Raw genomic sequence first — 20885 nt, 5'->3', positions numbered from 1 at the left:
CATACACATATCTATACCATACACTGCTAGTTGGAAACACTTTTTACCTCCCCGCCTTGGAAAATGAACTTAAGAGGTTTCCACGTGTGGACTTTTATCACTTGGTTTTGCATATATTATGTGCTTAAATTCCCATTGTATGTTGAACACTATATTAACTACTCTTTGGAATTGTATATTTTACTGCTGTAAGCAGCTTTGAGACCGACATGGTGAAAGCGGGATATACTGGTACGGTAAATTTGTAAATAGATGAATAAAGATAACATTAGGAATTCATTGTTCTGTTTTAAAAAAGACAAAAAAAAATTGAGCTATGGCAATGGCTATGTATATTGAGTTGAAAGCAATATGCTTGTCAAGATGCTTCAGAGTCCCAATAAACATGATAAATAATACATGGAGATGTACTTGCATGCTTTAGGTGACAAAGACTCATATCTCTTGCCTTTCTTTAAATCAGGCATCCCCAAACTCGGCCCTCCATATGTTTTGGGACTACAACTCCCTTCATCCCTAGCTAACAGGGCCAGTGGTTAGGGATGATGGGAGTTGTAGTCCCAAAACATCTGGAGGCTCGAGTTTGGGGATGCCTGCTTTGAATGATCACTACAGAAGCTACTGGTGATATTCTTGAGATGGGTCATGGGTGGCAAATTTAAAAACAGGTTTTTAAATACATTGGTAGAGTCTCCTGAGACTACTAAAGTTTTTTGCTGGTTCAGTACTTTGTTCCCCCCGCCAGCCTGCCCACCTTCTCTGATATCTGCTGCCTGAGTTTTGCATACAACCAAGTTTGCTTAATTGCAGCCTGTGCAGCTGCTTCTGCTTCCAGAACCATGTGGCTCAAACTCAGATTTATTGCTCATATTAAAGGACTCATCATGTTTATGAGTGCATTAGTTGTTTGCTGAGTTGCACAAAAGTCAAGGATCTTCAAATCGAAGAGCTAACAAGCACATTTGGTTGGATAGCATTGCCTCCCAATAATATTTTTATATCATTGGCAACATTTATTCTTTTGAACTGATTTCTGTCAGAGCTTTATTTCTCGCCCAGTTTGCCTCTTTTTTCTTGTGGTTTGTCCTTTTTTTCCTTACGAAATTAATAAAAAAAATTAATAAAAAAGAATGTCTAGGTTTGGAGTAAAATTGACAAAAATCCCGACAGAATTATGCACATGGGAGCCCAGGAAAACAATCTGTTGCACTGACTGGTAATAACTATGCTCAAAGCACATGAGTGGAGGAAGAGAGGAGTGCTGCCTGTGGCCTTTGCCCTAAGCTCCACAGAACATGTTCATAGCACTTAGCATTTGCTTAATGTTGCTCCAACAAGGAGACGTACGGTAGTAAGGGGATTCATAAGCTTTTAGAGCTGTCCAGTTGTAACTCATTTTGCATCTGTGAGGAGTTGATCTTTTCATGTGATGCCTCGCTTAATGAACGCCCAGTAAGGCGAAATTTTCGCTTAAAAAAAGGATTTTTCTAGCGGAGGTTGCCTCGCTAGACAAATTCGTTTTACAAAAAAATCGTCTAGCGAATTGCGGTTTCCCATAGGAATGCATTGAAATTCAATTAATGCGTTCCTATGGGCAAAAAAAATATTCAAAAAAATTCAATGCATTCCTATGGGATTTGCTAGACAAATTTTTCGTTATAAGAATAGACCCGTGGAACAAATTAAATTCGTCTAGCGAGGCACCACTGTACTTTTTTTTTGCTGAACAATTAAGTAAGTAAAATCCCAAGGAAGCTGCTTCCACTTGTATATATTAATCATCTGCTGTGATGTTTGCCTCCCATTAACCCAGCAGATATGGCCAGTTTTGGATGTGCACATATAATATGCATAGCCTGCAAAATTCATACCAAGGAAACAATGATGTGGGAAGGAAAAAACCTTGTGCCATCAGGATGGCTTCCAGTACTTCAGGTTGCACCCCAATGCACCCCAGGAGTGGAGAAGCTTTCTCTATGGACAAGCCCTTGTTTTCAGTAATATTTGTGGGTTGTTTTTTAGCGTATTCTATTGGCATTCATTCACCTAACTGGATAGAAATGCTACCAGGGGAGCTCATTGAAACTGATACCCACAGACTCTGTGCTCTAAAGAGGTACCATCAGTTTCAGAGGGAGAGTTATATACCTGGAGCATGGAGCAGTAGGCTGTGATCCACAAACGTATCTAAGCCCAAACTACATGGATTTCAGTTAGTTATAGTTTGAAAACTATATCCCTGGTCCCAAATAAAGAAGCTGTTGTGCAGTTAGCATTAAGTTTAAAATAAGCCTGATTTCATATGAGCTCAGAAGAGTTGTTCAAAGTTAATTGGATTGAGCGCATGTAGTCTTGGGGACTTTTGTATCTCTTGAAACTTGGACATCAATAATGTCACTTGAGTTGAATCCCTCCCCATGCTGTATTTTGATCTATAGGGTCAGAAAACGAAACTTGGCAGTGTGGAGAACTTCCTTCAGGGTCCCAGCCAGCCATTCTTTTTTCTAGGATCCTTCTCAGCCCAATTATGCCTCTCCCTTCAGTGTGAAATTCTGCTGTTTTGGCTCCATAAGGATTAGCACTTGAAGAACTGGATTTGCTATCAGTATATATTATGAGACTGCATGTACTTAGAATGGCCCAGGTTTCTTTATAAGGTAGTACCAATTTAGCCAAGTGATAGCTGAGATCTAAGGTATTTCATTAAGCAGTGTGAGCGACTTGGGCAACTTGCTTTCTCACCTGTACAGCTGACTGCAAAACAGCTTACAATGTGAAAAGTATTTGTTTGTGACCTATATTAATGCTCATCTGGACCAAGCCTTTTGGAGGGATAGCTTTTGAATTTATGTAGTCAACTGATGCTTTATCTGCTTTTATGCAGCAGTTGGGGCACTGTGAAGGATGAAATGACAGCATGTGCAATTTTCCCAAACCAGTAATTTTGGAAGACTCCCGCAGAGTAGCTAGAAGGAAGAAAGGAGAATAGTCCGCAGAAAACAGAAGTGAGAATACTGGGTTTCTGTCTACGAGCAAACAATCTTACTTCTTCTACCAGTTTCCCAAGTGAAAAGAACACCTACAAACTGTAGCCACAGAAGAAGTGCTGCCTGGAATTGTAGGCTATAACAATGGGCACCATGTAGAAGATTCTCTCTCTCCCTCACCCCAAATTTCCCTTGTAGTTTGTGTTTGCCAGATTGGTTAGTAGTTGAGGATGACTTTAGCAATTCTAAAGAATCTTTTAAAGTAAACATCTAAAAAAATGTCCTGTGGTTAAGGTAACCATTTACACATGTCCCTCCCCCAAAAAAGAGGCAGGGGGAGATAAAGGAAGAAAGGAAGGACAGAATAAAAGAAATCACCGAAAAGGAGGAAGAAAGAGGGCACAGACAGATATAAAATTTGCATATGTCTGCATATGTCGATTTATTTGTATAGATGCAAATTTAGAAAGCATTACTTTAGAAGGCATGGCGTTTAAACATAAATCAAGGCATCTCACTGTAGCAGGAAACACAACAACCAGGAGTTGTGTGTCTGCTGTCCAAATGCTGTGGATGGGGAACTTCAAGGCCTGGTCTCCTTTTTATGATTCTTCCTCCTGAAACTGAACTTGGAGCAGCTGGCCCTAAAATAGAGGTGTGGCCTCTGTAAAGTAGGTCACATGGTATTCCAAACAAAGGCCAAGCTTTTTGTGGACCAGAGCCTTCATCAGATACATATATTGGGAGTGGGTTCTAGTCCATGACAACTTATGCTACAACATATCTAAGAGGCTATAAGACTCTGTTTAAATTAGGGGTGGGGAACCAGTGGTCCTGCAGGTGCTGTTAGACTGCCTGTCCTATCAGCCACAGCCAGCATGACCAATGGTCAGGGATGATGAGAGCTGTAGTTGAGCAACTGTGTGTGTGTGTGTGTGTGTTTCTGTTGAAAGGGCACAGTGCGAAACAGATTGTGAGTGGCATTGCCTGTGAGTAATGCTGGCAATATTTCAAGTAAGTCTGGCAGTAATAAACAAGGCTTTTAAATATTTAGTTCCCACCAAGTGGCAAACCTATTATGAGGGCTGTTAAGTTGGTATGCTGGGATTTCCTTGCTTCTATAATGAACCCTCTCATGGCTTAAAGCATGTTTCGCTTCTGAAAAATAGTGCTAGTATTTCTGCATAGTTTCCGCATTCCTGGGTCTAGAGAGCATTTTGAAATTCAATTTATTTTGCGTTTTCTAATTTGGAGGTGGGTAGCACTCTTAGCTGCTGGGTGACCTTGGGCTAGCCACACTTCTCTGAAGTCTCTCAGCCCCACTCACCACACAGAGTGTTTGTTGTGGGGGGAGGAAGGGAAAGGAGAATGTTAGCAGCTTTGAGACTCCCTAGGGTAGTGATAAAGCAGGATATCAAATCCAAACACTTCTTCTTCTTAGATGTTCAGAAACCTCCTTAGGTACTTAGCTATGTTTAGAGCTTTACAAAGAAAGCAAACTAATTTTCCTGCATGAAATGACAGGAACAATATAATTTGTAAGAATTTTAAAAGCCATTCCATGTAATCCCATCAAATCTTAAGACTTCTGCCATAGGATACTTTGTATTATTATTATTATTATTATTATTATTATTATTATTATTATTATTATTAAGAGAGTGCCACTCCTAGGGGAAAAATCTCTCTCATTGTTTGCAGTTGTAGCAAACCACCACCACCCCATTTTATTTAACTGAATATTGAAACAATTCATTCAGCACTGCAACATTCTGGCACTTCAAAATTTATTTAATATAGAACTTGTATCTTTGAAAATGAAATGTGAATGGAAGGTTAAGCAATGCAGTGTTTACCATATTTGTTATCTCATCTGATTCATGCCACACAGCATCTTTTGCATAACACCAAAGCACATTTGGTACATACTGTACTGAGAATGCAGAATTCTCTGGAGGTGTCAACAAAACTGTAGAACTGTAGACTGAGCAGAAACCGTATACTTGGAATTTCTGCAAGCTTTTACAGAGTTATGAACTTCCCTTGTACCCTGTGGGTTAGGCTGATTATGGGCCCAAGGCCACTCAGTGAAGTGTTTATTCTGCCAAAGGTGGCTGTTCTGCTGGCAGACTTTGTTGGATATCGCCACAGACTATGCAAGCGTTCAGCTGAACCAACCACTATGCATCCTTATTCACTCATCCTCTATCTAGTAATCCAGTTGTCTAAATCATGCTCAACATCAGGAAGAACTTTATGACAGTAAGAGCTGTTTGACAGTGGAATGGACTCCCTTGGGAGGTTGTGGACCCTCCCTCGTTGGAGATTTTTAAACAGAGGTTGGATGGCCATCTGTCTTGTATGCTTTAGTTGAGATTCCTGCATTGCAGGGAGTTGGGCTAGATGACCCTTGAAAGATAAGGCTTCCAACTGTACAATTCTATGATTCTATACCCAACTACTGTACAGTTCAGCTAGGAAATTCTCGCTCCCCATTCTCTTAAGGGAGCAGTGGTAAGATACCTCTATACCTCCTTATTGAAAGGTGAGATGAAGCCATGTTCAGCTTCACTGCTACCCCCTAAAAACTAGGAAGAAACAACTTCTACAAAACAAAACAAAACAAATACATTTTAATTGAAATGAGCCTATCTATTATGGGATATGAAAATGGGTCCTCTTATGAATAATAACAGGTGAGAAGACAGGATTAAACCAGCAGGGAAACAAATAGAAGATCTATTTTAGGGGGTCTGGTGCTACTTAAGAGATCTGTAAATTAGTGAGGTAGCAAAGTCTGGAGGTGAAACAAAATGATTCAAGAAAGTAAATTTTCAAGCAGACTCAAGATTTCCAAAAGGTTCTGCCCAAACCTGCTGACTAAATAGCAAAATGGCAGATGATATTCCACATTCAGAGTACACAGTGCTGCACACCAGAGACATCATTATCATCTTGTCTTATTTGCCAATGGAATCTAAATAGTCTGTAACCAGCCACAAAAATATCAATGTATATCCCCCCTCCCCCTGTACAAATCGAGGATTAGTTTCTGATGAGGCAACGATGATGCAAATTTTCTGGAGTGTCCCAAATCAAAACAGGACCTCATGATGACTTGAGGGACAATATTTGAAGTAGCATTTCTTCAGCATTGTTTTCACTTCTAAGTATGTAAGAGACGGGAACAACCCAAAGTATGACTAATTTACGTAAATGCCGAAATAGCATATAAAGGCACATACGGAGAAGTGGCCATTTGACAATATTGTTAAATAATACTTGGTTTTTCCTCTTTAAATGTATTTTAAGCTTTGTGAAATGACCTTTCCAACACGGACGTCATTTTGCCGTGGAGCCATGCATAACATATAGGCCTACTCAGCATTGTGGATAATCATCCTGAGGGCACCTGGCCTGGTAAATGGTGACTCAGGGACATCGAAATGCTGATCCAGGATTAATACAGTGCTTAGAAAGTGAAGAACATTACAGGTCAGCACACAGCAAGCAATGGGATACCATACTGCAGGTGCATTTGCTTCCTTAGTAAAAGAAGATAGAGAGGTCACATTGCTTTAGCAATTAAAAAATACTTCTTTAAATATTTTCAGTCTGACACCTTCACAGATATTGAAATTAGCTCATAATAATGCATTTATGCTATTTGATTTTGTCCACTCTGACTGTAAACACCATGGTTAATTAATTGAGCCATGATGCAACTCTGACATTTTCAAATCACTTCAGAGTATGAAGGTTTTGGTTCCATGGTTGTTAATATAGCAGATAATGTATTGATCCCTGCCAGTGATACTCATTTTCACCTTTTACATTTGTTGCTATAATTTAATTAAATTCTAATAATTTAATTTGCCTGCTCATGCATTTCAATTTTGCTGAATTTGTATTTGAAGAAGAGATGAGTGCAGATTGATAGTAGGAGAAACTTCATAGGAATGAATTAATAAGCATTTTAATGAATTATTAAGGGGAAGTGATAGAAAGATTCCAGCTTTTTATCACATACCCTGAAAGCAAATTTCCAGCTTCTCCGGGACAGTTGTAATAAATGATAAGTGAAATGAATGTAACCTCTTTTGCCAGAAGCTGAGAACAAAAGAGGACAGATTGCAGTGGTTGAGTGTTGGAACAGGGAGTCCCAGGTTCAAATCAATGCCAAGCCTCATAGTTTGCTGGGTGATCTTGGTCAGTCACAAGCCTAATCCAGAAATCCCTTGCTATCTTGGCCTGGGAGCTCATTTGGAGATCCATGAAGCTATTATGTGCACTGCCACAAAATGGTTGCCATGGGGAGCTTGTCTAGTGACAAAGTGATGGCCTAGCGAGTAGTCACAAAATGCAAATAACTTGTCCATGAAATTGAGGTTGGGTCTGAGTTCCAAATACCAAAACCACTATCCTCCCATCACACATAACAAACTAAGCATTTTGCAAAAGGAAAACTGGTGGTGCTCAGAGAAACACAAATAAATACCACACATATGCACCTCAAAACCAACTGGCAAAATATCCAAACACCCGCCCGCCCCCCGAAAAACAAATGCCTGCCAGCTTCTTCCCCCTCACTGCCTCCTGGCACATCTGACAGCTTTAGCTGCCCTGTCCTCTTCCAGCCTATGAAAGATGTCTCTGGGTCTAAATGGCAACCAGAAACACTCTGCGGAAAAGAATGGAAGAGGCTGTCATGGCTGGAGGCCTGCTCTTCACTTTCCAGTGAGCATAGTCATTGCACAAGGTTAAAAAAAAAACAAATGAGCTCAAGGCACCCTCCATCTTGTTTTGATTTTTTAAAAGGAGTTTTTGGAGTTTGTTTTTAAACTTTTTTAAAGAAAGTGTTTTTTGGGGGAAGGAGTGGCCTTGATGGGCCTTGATGGGCACTACGGAGATGGGGGTGGGGGCGTCATGGCACTACATTGGGGATCCTAACCTATTTATTCCACAGGGTTAGATAAAATAGGTGAGAAGAGAACCATCCACCTGGTGTAAACAAAAGAAAAGAACAGGAAGAATATAGAATAAAGGACGCAGAAAACAAAGGAAATAAAATCAGCTTATAGGAAAGGTTGGAAGTCACAGGTGATACGTGGGAAGAGAAATAAGATTTTATTAATATTTATGTTTATTTTTGTTTATTTTGTGGTATATAAATTATGTTCTGTTCTGTTTAGAATATGATTTGGAATATGATTTGATTATGATTTAGTTGATGTTTTTTGTTATGATTCTGTTTGGTATTGCTTTTATGTTGTTGTTTTTTAATGATTTTTTTTTGTTGTACAGTGGTACCTCGGTTTATGAACACAATTGGTTCCGGAAGTCTGTTCATAAACTGAAGCGTTCATAAACTGAAGCGAACTTTTCCATTGAAAGTAATGGAAAGTGGATTAATCCGTTCCAGACGGGTCCGCGAAGTACTTAAAGTACTTAAAAGTTCATAAACTGAAACATGGGTGTAATTGGTTCCGGAAGTCTGTTCATAAACTGAAGCGTTCATAAACTGAAGCGAACTTTCCCATTAAAAGTAATGGAAAGTGAATTAATCCGTTCCAGATGGGTCCGCGGCGTTCATAAACCGAAAATTCATAAACCGAGGTGTTCATAAACCGAGGTTCCACTGTACGTATGTTTTTTTTGTATTTTAAAAGAAAATAAATAAAGTATTTTAATATTTAAAAAGAGAGAGAGAGAAGAGAACCATCCATGCTGCCGTGAAGCTTCTTTGAGGGAGGAAAAACCAGCAACAAATGTATTCGTGGACCGTGCAAAAATTGTTCTTTGCTCACATTCCTTTGAACTCACTCCTGACAGGAATAGTGTTTTGCAGAATGGACTCCAGTTCCTGCTATTGCTGACTATTAGCCTTGCTGGCCGGGGCTGATGGGAGCGGTAGGCCAAAAATCTGGAGGGCAGTGCATTAGCTACGCCTGGCGTATTTGATTATGTCTGTGGTCATATGAGGCAGCTATTTTTTTACCTGGCTTTCAGTGGAAAACAGTCCTCTTTAGACATGGCTTTGTGAAATCTACCGTAATCACCAACATTATAACCATCAGCAAATCAATCTTATGCTCACTCGCCACCAGCAGCCGCAATTCGCTCTAGAGATACTTCCTAGCAAATATACCATATTTTTCATCTGTAAGATGCCCCCATGTATAAGACACCCCCTAATTTTTGACATTGTTATTTAAGGGGAAAAAACCTAGTCTTATACACGGAAAAATATGGTAGTTTCTCGCTCTCATCCTAACCTCTTTTTGAGGATAAAATGAGAGAGAAAGAACCTGTAAACCATTCGAGAGTTGCTTGGAGGAAGCAATGGCCTAAAAGAAATAAATAATATCTAGAGGTTTAAGTTTGTTCTAAGGTAAGGTTACCAGACATCCCCGTTTCCCGGGGACAGTCCCCGGATTTACAAACCAGTCCCCATACAAAATCCATTGAAGTTGAAAAGTGTCCCCGGATTCACTGAAAAAAAAAATCTGGTAACCTTATTCTAAGGAGCCTTCTCTAGCTCCCTGTAGTAATAAGTTGTGGGTGGTATTCGGCTAAGTTTTACTCAGAGTAGAATAAATGAATTGACTAATTCAAATTAGTATACAGTATATGGGTCTAATTTGTTTATCTAACTTAGTTGAATGCTACCCTGTAAATATATTTCTGTTCCACTACTGAAACCCCTGCTTGCTTCATAGTTGATTCAGTTCTTCCCATTCCTGTCCCCACGGTCCAGACTTCGAACAAACATAAATACGCCCATTGTGTATACTTTTACTGCATTAGCTATGCCTTTCACGTTCAGCTGATTCTTTTTCATTATCCTTCCACAAGTATAAGCATCCCTTTGAAGCTCTTTGACACAAAACACAATAGAAATCACAGCTGTTATGAAAACTGCTTGTCAGTTTATTATGACCTTGTGGCAGTAAATGAAAGTGATGTCTTCTGCAACGCTCTAACCATTTATCTCTGCCTCTCTTTTCTTCAGCACTGGCTAGAGCCCAACAAGGCTATCTCCAAGCAAATGAAATGTAAGTGTTGATAGCTCAGTTTAAAATGTGGCAGGCTGTTTAAAAGTGCCGTGTAGTAGCATGTTTCTAACCCCTTCCCCACTGTATGAGATGGTTTCTTTATACTTGGTTTCTTTATACATTTTGAACCCAGATCCAAAGAAGCGCCTGAGAAGTAACTCAGTTCATTCAGAGAGGGCTGTGAAGTGTTGAGTATAATAAATAAGTGAGCGCCATATTCCTACTCTTTTGTTTTGGTATTCACAAACTTTATGCAGGTCCTAAAAGGGACTCACTGGGAAGTATTGTCCAGTTTCAAGAAAGAGCTATGCAGTTTCTGGTCTAGCCCTCCAGATGTTTTGAGACTACAATTCCCACCATCCCTTATCACTGGTCCTGCTAGCTAGGGATCATGGGAGTTGTAGGCCAAAAACAACTGGAGGGCCGAGTTTGAGGAAGCCTGTTGTAAAGGATAAAGGTTGTGAGATTCTATTTAAATATTTCCTTCCTTCCTTCCTTCCTTCCTTCCTTCCTTCCTTCCTTCCTTCCTTCCTTCCTTCCTAAATGGCCCCACCACTGTCATTTGTTAGTGATTTGATATGATGCCTGAGATGAAAGCTCAGTTTGCAGTATCTGAAGACTTTAGACAGTGAAATCTGCTGCTTGTTTTACTTATGTAGGTTGTTGTCAACATGGTTAATTTATGAAAAGGAGGGTAGTTTTGTCCCTTTAGTAGCATTGTACATTTTCAATAGTAGCATAAGTGATTCAGCAGCTAGCAGTGTATGACATAATTTAGACATGTATATCTGAATGAATAAAATCGAGGCTGGAATCTTATACCTGAGTGCAAATGTATAGAACTGCACTATGTATTTTTAGTTGTCCAGAGGAGTCTTCAATGCTCTCCTCATTTCCTTAGCTCAGAATAAATAAACCCACAATTTTAAAATAAGGTGCACAAGAGACATAGACAACATAAGAAGGTCAATGTGTCACATATATCCATTATAGGGCGGGGGGGGGGGTTCTGCCCACAATTTTCCTGATGGCCTTCTAGTACATTATGATGAACTTTCTTTTAAAGAAAGCTTTCTGTTTTTAGTGGCTTTCGTGAATTCTGTTTGATTAGCTATAATTTGTTGAAATTAAGTGTGAATAGATGTTATCAGTCTCTAGGTGACCCCCCCCCCCAAAGAAACATGTGCAATCTGCTCTTAGCAGAAGAGTGAAGCAAGAGTGAAGTTAAATAAGCAAACTTATAAATTAATGCCACTATCTGTGGCAAAGAGAATGATAGAACCAGAAGTAAAAGCCCATAAAGTGTAACAGAAATGTGAAATGGGAGAATATGCTTCCAAGTACTGGTGAACCTGGCTGAAAAAAGGCCCTGGGTCAGAGAATACTCAAGCTTTATGGGATTGTCAAATTCATATCCTGAACCAGCTTTTTTTCATATTCAGTGGCAATTCAATTCTGTTGAACATACTATGAACCCCTCTAATGTGTGGTGCCCTTGCACATAAGATTCCTTGCCATTAACAGTTTGTGTATGGCTGTCAGGCTACCATCCCAAAATACGATTGCAGTGACTCTTATTTGAGAGTAAGGAAGAGATCTTTATTTGGGATAATAGTGGTACGTGCTCAGCAGCAAGCGCAAGGGCCAGAAGTCAAGATTCCAAGGTATATAAGAGCCAGACAAGAGGTTCATAACTGAATGGATATTATGTACAAAGATGTCCTGATAGCTGACACAGCCCTTCCAGCATGTTTTTAAAGATGAGGCAGGAGGCGCTCACTCAAAAGACTCTCTCACCCTCTGGGTGTGCCCTGGGTCTGAGCCCACCTACGAAGGTGATGCCTGATTCATGGAGATACAAATGTCCTGCCCTTTTGCCTCCCGTTCTGCCACTCCCTCCTCTGGTTCAGCATCTCCCTCTGGCTGAAGTTCTCCTTTCTCCCTGATGAGGCTCTACACTCCACAGGAGGGGTGGTGGAGAGAGTAGCAGATCTTCCCCCTCTCTGATACCTTCCTTCATCCTCCCACCTTGGGAGCCATCCTTCCAGCCCTCCATCTGCTCCTTCGTCTTCCTCCTCTTCCGTCTGGGGCTACTAATCCATGCCAGTTCTTGGCAGAGCAGAGGGGCCCCTGACATCAGCATCTTATAAGAAGCTTTTATCTTTCCCTTTCCTTTGTCTCTTGAATACTCTTAGTGCGTAAGCCAGCGAGTTATTAGCGTCGCTTTAAAGATGCTGCACTGAATTCATTGCATGGTGTGTAAAATCCTTTTAAACGATTATGATTATGAATCCATTTCAGCAAAAGAGCTGTGCCTCAGATGACAGGAGAGCCTGTGACAAATCTTGGGCCCTCCAGTGTACCAGCTGGGCCTTATCTGACAGATAAAAAGGCTGTTCTGAAAGGAAGGACTCACTGCTACAATAAACTTGATTATTTATGCTTCTTTTGCATGAGAATACTTTAACCAAAACGACATCTTATTTTTCTTTTCCTGTTCCAGTTTTCCTTTTCAGTTCTTTGAGTGACTGCTAGGCAATAGGTCTGTTGCATTGTGGCATATGTGTGTCATTTACTGGCCAGTGCTGCTTTTCGTATGAGTCACTAACCTTTGTTTCTCGTCCCATAGTCTTGGGCCACAGTGCCACATTAAAAAATTGCAATACCTTGATAATGAAGTATGAGCCTTGTTGTTTAGTCATTTAGTCGTGAGGTTGTTGATATTTCTTCCGGCAATCTTAATTCCAGTTTGGGATTCATCTAGTCCGGCCTTTCACATGATGAATTCTGCATATAAGTTAAATAAGCAGGGAGACAATATACAACCTTGTCATACTCCTTTCCCAATTTTGAACCAATCAGTTGTTCCATATCCAGTTCTAACTGTAGCTTCTTGTCCCACATAGAGATTTCTCAGGAGACAGATGAGGTGATCAGGCACTCCCATTCTTTTAAGAACTTGCCATAGTTTGCTGTGGTCGACACAGTCAATGGCTTTTGCATAATCAATGAAGCAGAAGTAGACATTTTTCTGGAACTCTCTAGCTTTCTCCATAATCCAGCGCATGTTTGCTATTTGGTCTCTGGTTCTTCTGCCCCTTCGAAATCCAGCTTGCACTTCTGGGAGTTCTCGGTCCACATACTGCCTAAGCCTGCCTTGTAGAATTTTAAGCATAACCTTGCTAGCGTGTGAAATGAGCGCAATTGTGCGGTAGTTGGAGCATTCTTTGGCACTGCCCTTCTTTGGAATTGGGATGTAGACTGATCTTCTCCAATCCTCTGGCCATTGCTGAGTTTTCCAAACTTGCTGGCATATTGGGTGTAGCACCTTAACAGCATCATTTTTTAAAATTTTAAATAGTTCAGCTGGAATATCATCACTTCCACTGGCCTTGTTATTAGCAGTGCTTTCTAAGGCCCATTTGACTTCACTCTCCAAGATGTCTGGCTCAAGGTCAGCAACCACACCTGGGGTGTACGAGACCTCCATATCTTTATGAGCCTTAGGACTACTGAACTATTGGACTATTGTCCCCTGCTATTAAAATGGCAATCCCGGCAGCACTTTCCGTCCCAGTTACAACATGCACAGTTGAATGATCCTTAGCATTTTATGCAGGGTGAAGACAAGGCCATGTTCGATAATGGCTTGTGTTTGTTGAGTGTCCATAGAGAAAAGGCTATCCCAATGAGAAATATATAGAAAAAGTTATTGCCTGTTCTGGTCAAGAACCCCAAAGACTCTAGTTTTTGTTTAAAGAGTGATCCACTTTGTATTATATTTCCCTTTATGTTATGGATGGGCAAACATTAACAAAAAAGTCTGACTGCTTTTAGCTCTTATGCCTAACATTCACCAAAGCCAAGGCATATTCTGTGTAAAAGGTGTGAAATTCAGCCTTGGAGTTTTTGTTTTGTTTTGTTTTTGTTTTTTGCTAGGTCTTTCTAGTGCCTTACCCAGAGTGCTGGGCAAACACTCTTCACGTAGTAATATAATATAGCTACAGTATTTTAATGGCTTTGGTATGCCTTTTTGCCCACAACTCATGCAAAGTAACAGATTCATCCTCAAAGCTTTCAATTTTTTAAAGTTCCTGAATGGAATTGACATGGGCTTGAAAGTTTCTTTTCTACAGTGTGGTACAGATAAGATGGAAGTAGTTTCAGTAAACTGTGAGTAGGTTGGTTTTCATCATTTCATCACTGAAACAAGTTCTCATTGAGGTAATAAGTGAATCCAGGTAGGGAATGTAGATAGACTGGTAGAACTCTTCTGTGGATTGGCTGGGATATTTGGCATGGCTTTTTCTGTTGTTTGGTTTGTCCAAGTGCTTTAAGTTCTACATTCACTTCATCTGTCAGTTTCTCTATTATTGTGCTAAAGTTCTCCTCATTAGCTTCCCTGTGCTGTTCCATTGTTCCCAACAACTCTTGTGTATGTGCTTTCATTTCTATTACATCTAGCTGAGCAAATTACAGAGCTTGGGTGTCTGGTTCTAGCACTGAAGAATATTTGCTTATGGTCACAAGAGGAACAATTAAAATTGATGTCCATGATGCACACAATAAGTGGTACAAAAGTTGTCTTGTCTTGGCGTTGCTTGATACTGCTAATTGTTGGAGATGCAAGAAAACACTTGGGTAACTTTATGCAAACATAGGGATACTTATGTATCATTGAGTCTACTGTGTTTCACATTTCATTGGTACGTTAGGTTTTGGATGTAATCTTTAGATCCTCTAATAGGGAAAAAAACTTTATAATGGCTCTATTTGTGCCAACTGTGTTAAACACATGATTACACTATTCAGATAATTTACAGTTAGATTAAGTCTCTGGGATGAACAGTGGACAAAGGTTGCCTGAGGATTGAGTGTCCTGATTTGTGCTTGAATCCCACCTTCTTTTCCTGCCATGATTGAACAACCATCATATCCTTGTCCAATTAGCTTATTGCGATCTACTCCAAAAATCAGAACAAGCAGATAATATTGTATTTGGCATGCCTACAGCAGTTTGGTCTGAGATTGAAATGAGCCCAATGATTCATTATGTATTCCCACCATTTTCTTCTATAAATCTTACGCCTCAAGATGGTTTTTCTTTGCCAGATATATTCTCTTTTATCTGCTAAAACTGAAAATCCCATGGAAACATTGGCTTTCCCAACAATGCCTTTCTGCAAAATTTCACCACACAGCTTCATTAACTCATTTCCTCATTCTTGCAGATGTGTACTTGGCCTTACCTGTCCCAGGTTTTTAAAAAGCAAAACAAAAATCATCCATTGAATTAGCACGAAACTATAAAATCTCTATAGGACGCAGGTGACACTGTGCATTAAACCACTGAGCCTAGGGCTTGCTGATCAGAAAGTCAGCGGTTCGAATCCCCACGGCGGGGTGAGCTCCCGTTGCTTGGCCCCAGCTCCTGCCAACCTAGCAGTTCGAAAGCACGCCAAGTGCAAGTAGATAAAGAGGTACCACTCTGGCGGGAAGGTAAACGATGTTTCCGTGTGCTGCAGTGGTTCGCCAGAAGCAGCTTAGTCATGGTGGCCACAGGACCCGGAAGCTATATGCCGGCTCCCTCAGCCAGTAAAGCGAAATGAGCGCCGCAACCCCAGAGTCGTCCGTGACTGGACTTAATGGTCATGGGTCCTTTTACCTTTTATAAAACCTCTATCATGTTCCCTGTTGTACTGATCTTACCATGAATAACATTATCATGTGGTCCACAATCCCCAGAGGTTGATATGATAGAGTACAGCGTCAGTTTATTTTCCTCTGGCTCTTATGACTTACTATATTTCTGTTCAATTGACAGCTTTTTCCAAAATGAAATTAGGCAAAAACAAATGAAAGCCTGTAAATGAAAGAGCAAACTGAAACATAAATATTCTAAAATACTAAAATGTTGGCACTATATATGCCTTCTTGGGAACATAGTATACTAAATATTGTTGAATGTGTCTGAGATGCTGCTATACAACAAGATATGTGTGAGAGTATTTGTTCTAGTAAATATTATTATGCTTTTTAATTACAAGTTAATGATTATATAGTCAATTTAACATGCAGACAGTGGAAAAGAGCTTCAGAAATGTGAAAGGAAATCAGCACTCTCTCCCCCCTTCCCTTTCCCCCTCCCTTCCTTCTGTATAAGGAGTTTCCAAGGAAGTGATCCTTATTGTGAGAATAGAGATATTAAAAATATGCAAGAGTGACTCTGATGTCATGTGTTGAGTGTTAAAGGATCTTCCATGTCTGCAAAGTCCAATTAGTGTTTATTGAAAAGGATACAGGGTCAGAGAGAGGATTGTTGTACCTAAGATGCTGATACCACTAATCTGTCCACTTCTCTCCTCCCAGTAGATTATAATAATTCAAAAATATATGTAGTGACTTGCCCTTTACAAGTGAACCATAATCGCCCTTTGGCAGAAAGTGATTTTTCATTGACAGCTCGGAGCTGGTTCTTAAAACCAGATGAGTCTTTCCATGCACTTTCATAGACTTAGACCTGGTTTAGGATCAATTAATTTGGATATTTACACATTGAGGTATCCTTGGCCAATACCAAAGAAACCAGGGTTCCAAAACATACTGTCGTATTTCTGTACCTAATGAACTGAGCTAGCAAAATGAATTAAAATTTACACAACAGTCTGAATATATTACATTGTTCTTTCTTTCTTCAGCCACTTGCTTCCTTCATCTTATTTATCCATTTGCGGCTGACTTTCACACTTTGCTTCCCCCCTCCCCCCCTTTGCACTGTTTTCCCTTAACTCCCCCCCCCCCACTGTCCATTTTACAATTTGTCAATTATTTGCTTCATAACAGAAAGTCAGGTCCTCAAAAGATGAAACTGAGAACTTCATAAAAAACATTGCTGGTTTCACATGAACTGCCTAACTAGTTTTTAAATTATGAGTAATGATGCCATATTGACCCACAATCATTGTTTGACTGTCAATGTATTTAAGACTTACAGTTTCTTCTTAGAAATACTTAAATTTGAATGCATATGATGCACATCAGAGTGAAACATAAAAAAATACAAAAGAATAAAAGAAGAAGCTTTGCCCCTATGAAAAGAGCCTGGATGTTGTGTTTCATTATGGTGAGAGATGCCTTGACAGATAATATATCTCATTAATAGCACAATCCTATTATGAATGCTTATTCAGTCCCCACTGTGTTCAATGAGGGTTATATGGACTAAACTAGACATAAAATTGCAGTCCTCCTACACACATTTTCTTCACTGAATGCAATGGGACTTTTGAGTATGCATGCTTAGGATTGCATCATAAGACTGTACCAGTTCCTGGGAACAAGAAACCACAAGTTTCCAAGATCAAGTAAATATAATAAAATCTCAAAGCAGTTTACAAAGAGAATAAAGCAATAAAATTATCAGTAAAAACAGTTCAAAACAACTATTTAACACATTAAAAAATAATAATCAGGAATGAACCAAAAACAGAAAACACATATAAACAGTCTACATATCTGGGCAGGCTTGTCTTAAAAAAAGGTTTTCAGCAGGTGCTGAGAAAGACTATAGTAACGGCACCGCCTGGTGTCAATATGCAAAGCATTCTGAAGTGTAGGTGCCGCCACCCTAAAGGATAGATTTCTTGCAAATGTGGAAAAGGTATTATGTGGCACCCATAACAGTGCTAGTCCTGCTAGTTTATTCAGGGCCAGTTCATGCAGAGACTTGCTTCTGAACAGACATGCATGTTGTAAATTACAGCAGGAGCTGCAGCTTACCAGGTGGGGGAGGGGAGGCATTGGCGAGGACACTGCAAGGCATAGCTGCCAAGTCTCCCGTTTTCCCCGGGAAATCCCCGTTTTTCCAGCAGTTCCTAGCTGAAAAAATGGATTTTTTTGTTTTCCCCCAGTTTATTCTGGTGCAGCGGCCATTTTGGAACTGGGCGGAGCATGCTCAGAAGCGACTTTTGATGCTGCTCTGCCCAGTTCCAAAATGGCTGCAGTGCGACTTCTGGCGTGGCTGCCATTTTGGAACTGGGCAAAGCAGCATCAAAAGTCACTTCTGAGCATGCTCCGCCCAGTTCCAAAATGGCGGCAGTGCTACTTCCGGTCTGCTATTTCCGGCCCAGTCCCTTATTTCTCTGACAGCAACTTGGCAGGTATGCTGCAAGGGAGTAGTGGCAGGGGTGTCGGTGGAGGTCCGCAGGTGAGTCTCCACGACCCCAACCTCATCACCGCCTTGCCCCTCCCCCTCCCAGTAAGACGCAGTGGCACCAGTGCTGAGAGGCTCTTGCTGTACTGTATCTCCACTCCACTGGGGGGAGGCCAAATAGTAATTTTATTGCTGCTTGAGAAAGTACCTTGTATTTCTCATTCCGTCGCATCCTACATTCTTCTCCGCCGCTAAAGACAATTACATAAATAAATAATGCAAGCAGTCTTTTATTTCCCATGTCTTTTCTACCTGCATGTCTAGATTATGTTACACATGAAGTAAATTGGCAGAGGTGCCTGCTTGCGAGGGCAATTGGGGGCAGCCAACGTTGTGTGGATGATGTCACGTGTGATGTCAATGTCCTGACATCGTGCGGAGCTGGGGGTAGAGTTGAACACAGCAGCCATGTGGCTTCAGTAGCCTCCTCCTCCTCCTGGCACTGCTTCCGGTGGGAGACTGCTTCGACCCTCCTTCCTCTCTGCAGCAGCAGGAAGAGGAGAAGGAACTGGCCACTAGAGCCATTCCATGCTCGGCTCCACAATTCACCTTTGTGCTTTTTGTACATTGTGGGGCAGCCAAAACCACAAAAATATTTTGTGTGTGCGCGCGCGTGCACGTGCGTGCAAAAGGGCTTGGCCCCTAGGAGTTGGTGCCACCTAGTGTGTGAATTTACAGGTGCTACAGGCTGCTGGGCCAAGTAATTACTAACGCAATGTCATCTGAAATCTCTGGAGTGACAAGGCCTGTCTAAGTACTGAGAGCCTAGCCTTCTGTCCTTCTCTGCATAACAAAACAGAACTTTCTGCCTCCTGAACGTCTCCTGACTACAGGATCATGGGTTATAAACCGCAGTGTCCATATCCGGCTCATGGCACAGCCCCTGGTCCAGCCCAGATACAGCCAATAATTAGGATTTTAAAAAATCTTTATGGTGGAATTTCTCTGGCTTTCTTTCTTTCTTTCTTTTAAAAAATGACACCGTACAACTCTCTAGTTTAGACTGACTATATTGTGCTTATGCTTTGATCTTCCTTATCACACATTAGATCTGCTTTTTGCTTGTTTCTCTTCTTAATTTGCTGCACTGCATCTCACAAGCTATTCTGAGAAACCAGTGGTAACATTTCCTGCAGTGCAAGAGAGGCCATGTTTTTATGCCGCTTTTCTCATGCTTTTTCTTTATAATGTTTCAGCTCATCCACCATATACCATGTGCTTTAGAGTGAAATTCTACCCCCATGAACCACTGAAGATTAAAGAAGAACTCACCAGGTATTTTTTTTTATATCCCTGTCTATTCATTTAGTCAATATTTTGGGAGCATGGCTAACTCCATCATCACCTATGAGATGCTAACCTTCTACACTTTAGCTAACTAATTTTTTTCACACATACAGGTATGCTGGAAATTTTAAAAACTGCTTCTAGGAGCTAAAATTGGGCCATCAGTGATTAGTAACAGAGTAAAGATGTTTATATGAAGGGCTAGATCAGGCATCCCCAAACTTCGGCCCTCCAGATGTTTTGGACTACAATTTCCATCTTCCCCAACCACTGGACCTGTTAGCTAGGGATCATGGGAGTTGTAGGCAAAAACATTTGGAGGGCCGCAGTTTGGGGATGCCTGCACTAGATGGTGAGGCACTGGTAGAAAATGGGATGTGAAGTTCCTGGGCTCCTTTTCTTCTCCTCTAGCCCAGTAGGCTTCTTGTGATACGCTGCTTTTGAAATTCCTGCAGGGTTAATCTGTTGTGTACTTACTCAGATGTAACCCCCACTACGTTCAATAGGCTTTACACCAACATAAATGTTCCATAAAGGACACCCACCTGTGCAATGGGACTTCCTCTCCTTTCCTTGTGTGCCCTGTGTGCTCCCCCCAACTCTCCGGGGCAGATGGGGGGGGGCTTCAGAGAGAGGGAAATCCCTTTGCACAGGTGGAAGCCCTTGCACCAGAGCGATGACACAGTTGCACACAACCCATAGTTCGGGGTATTCATCTGTTTCAAAACAGAGCTATGGGGTTGGACAGTTCCATTGTGCATATGAATAAAAGCTCTAGCTTCTGCAGCAAGCCTGCCACCAACCAGCAAGCCAACTTCTTGTTTTCAATTAATTTTCCTTCACTTATTGTTTTATTTTCTTGCAACATCTTTATTCCCCTCACCTATGAACAACCCTAAAAGTGCTAACATCGTAAAAAAGTAAAAAAACAAATAATAATTGAAGCCAAAGTGAAAACGGGCATGGTGAGAACTGGTTTTTAGGAACACTTGGTTTATAGGTGAGAATATAATGGAGCTAAGTAAACACAACAGTAGATCTTTGTGCTAGAAAAGCCTTGCCCAGACTGGGATCTTCTGGATGTTTTTCAGAAGTTTTACAACTCTGGAAGAAGCACTTCCCTAGCTCTTTCAATCCCTAATTTCTCCCAGCTAAAAACAGGGTGAGATCTGCTTGCACATTTTTTTTGGGGGGGGTTGATGCTTCCTGGATTCCAGAGGGCTGGGAGACACCCCCAGACACATTTTGGCTGAGTGTGGGTAACTGAGGTGGAGGGTAGAGAAGAAGTCTCACTGTGCAAGTGGATTTTCATCATGCGAGTGGGCAGAGAACACTAATTCTTCC

The 20885-nt window shown here is 40.9% G+C and overlaps 1 protein-coding gene across 3 annotated transcripts in view; it reads left to right on the top strand.

The window, feature by feature from the left end:
• FRMD3 (FERM domain containing 3) overlaps positions 1 to 20885 on the top strand; it is a 126389-nt gene that overhangs the window by 54897 nt on the left and 50607 nt on the right. For 2 of the 3 annotated variants that reach the window (XM_088652689.1, XM_060280078.2), the window contains exons 3-4: positions 10000 to 10042; positions 19451 to 19529. In XM_088652689.1, the coding sequence (XP_088508815.1) occupies positions 10000 to 10042; positions 19451 to 19529 (122 nt within the window). The remainder of the gene's footprint in view (positions 1 to 9999; positions 10043 to 19450; positions 19530 to 20885) is intronic. The other variant, XM_088652690.1, reaches the window with a different exon arrangement.

Source organism: Zootoca vivipara, chromosome 10 (assembly GCF_965207765.1).
Source record: "Zootoca vivipara chromosome 10, rZooViv2.hap1.1, whole genome shotgun sequence".
In the NCBI taxonomy this organism is placed as follows: Eukaryota; Metazoa; Chordata; class Lepidosauria; order Squamata; family Lacertidae; genus Zootoca; species Zootoca vivipara.
The sequence above is the reverse complement of the archived record's forward strand: the minus strand, read 5'-3'. Positions and strand labels throughout refer to the sequence as shown.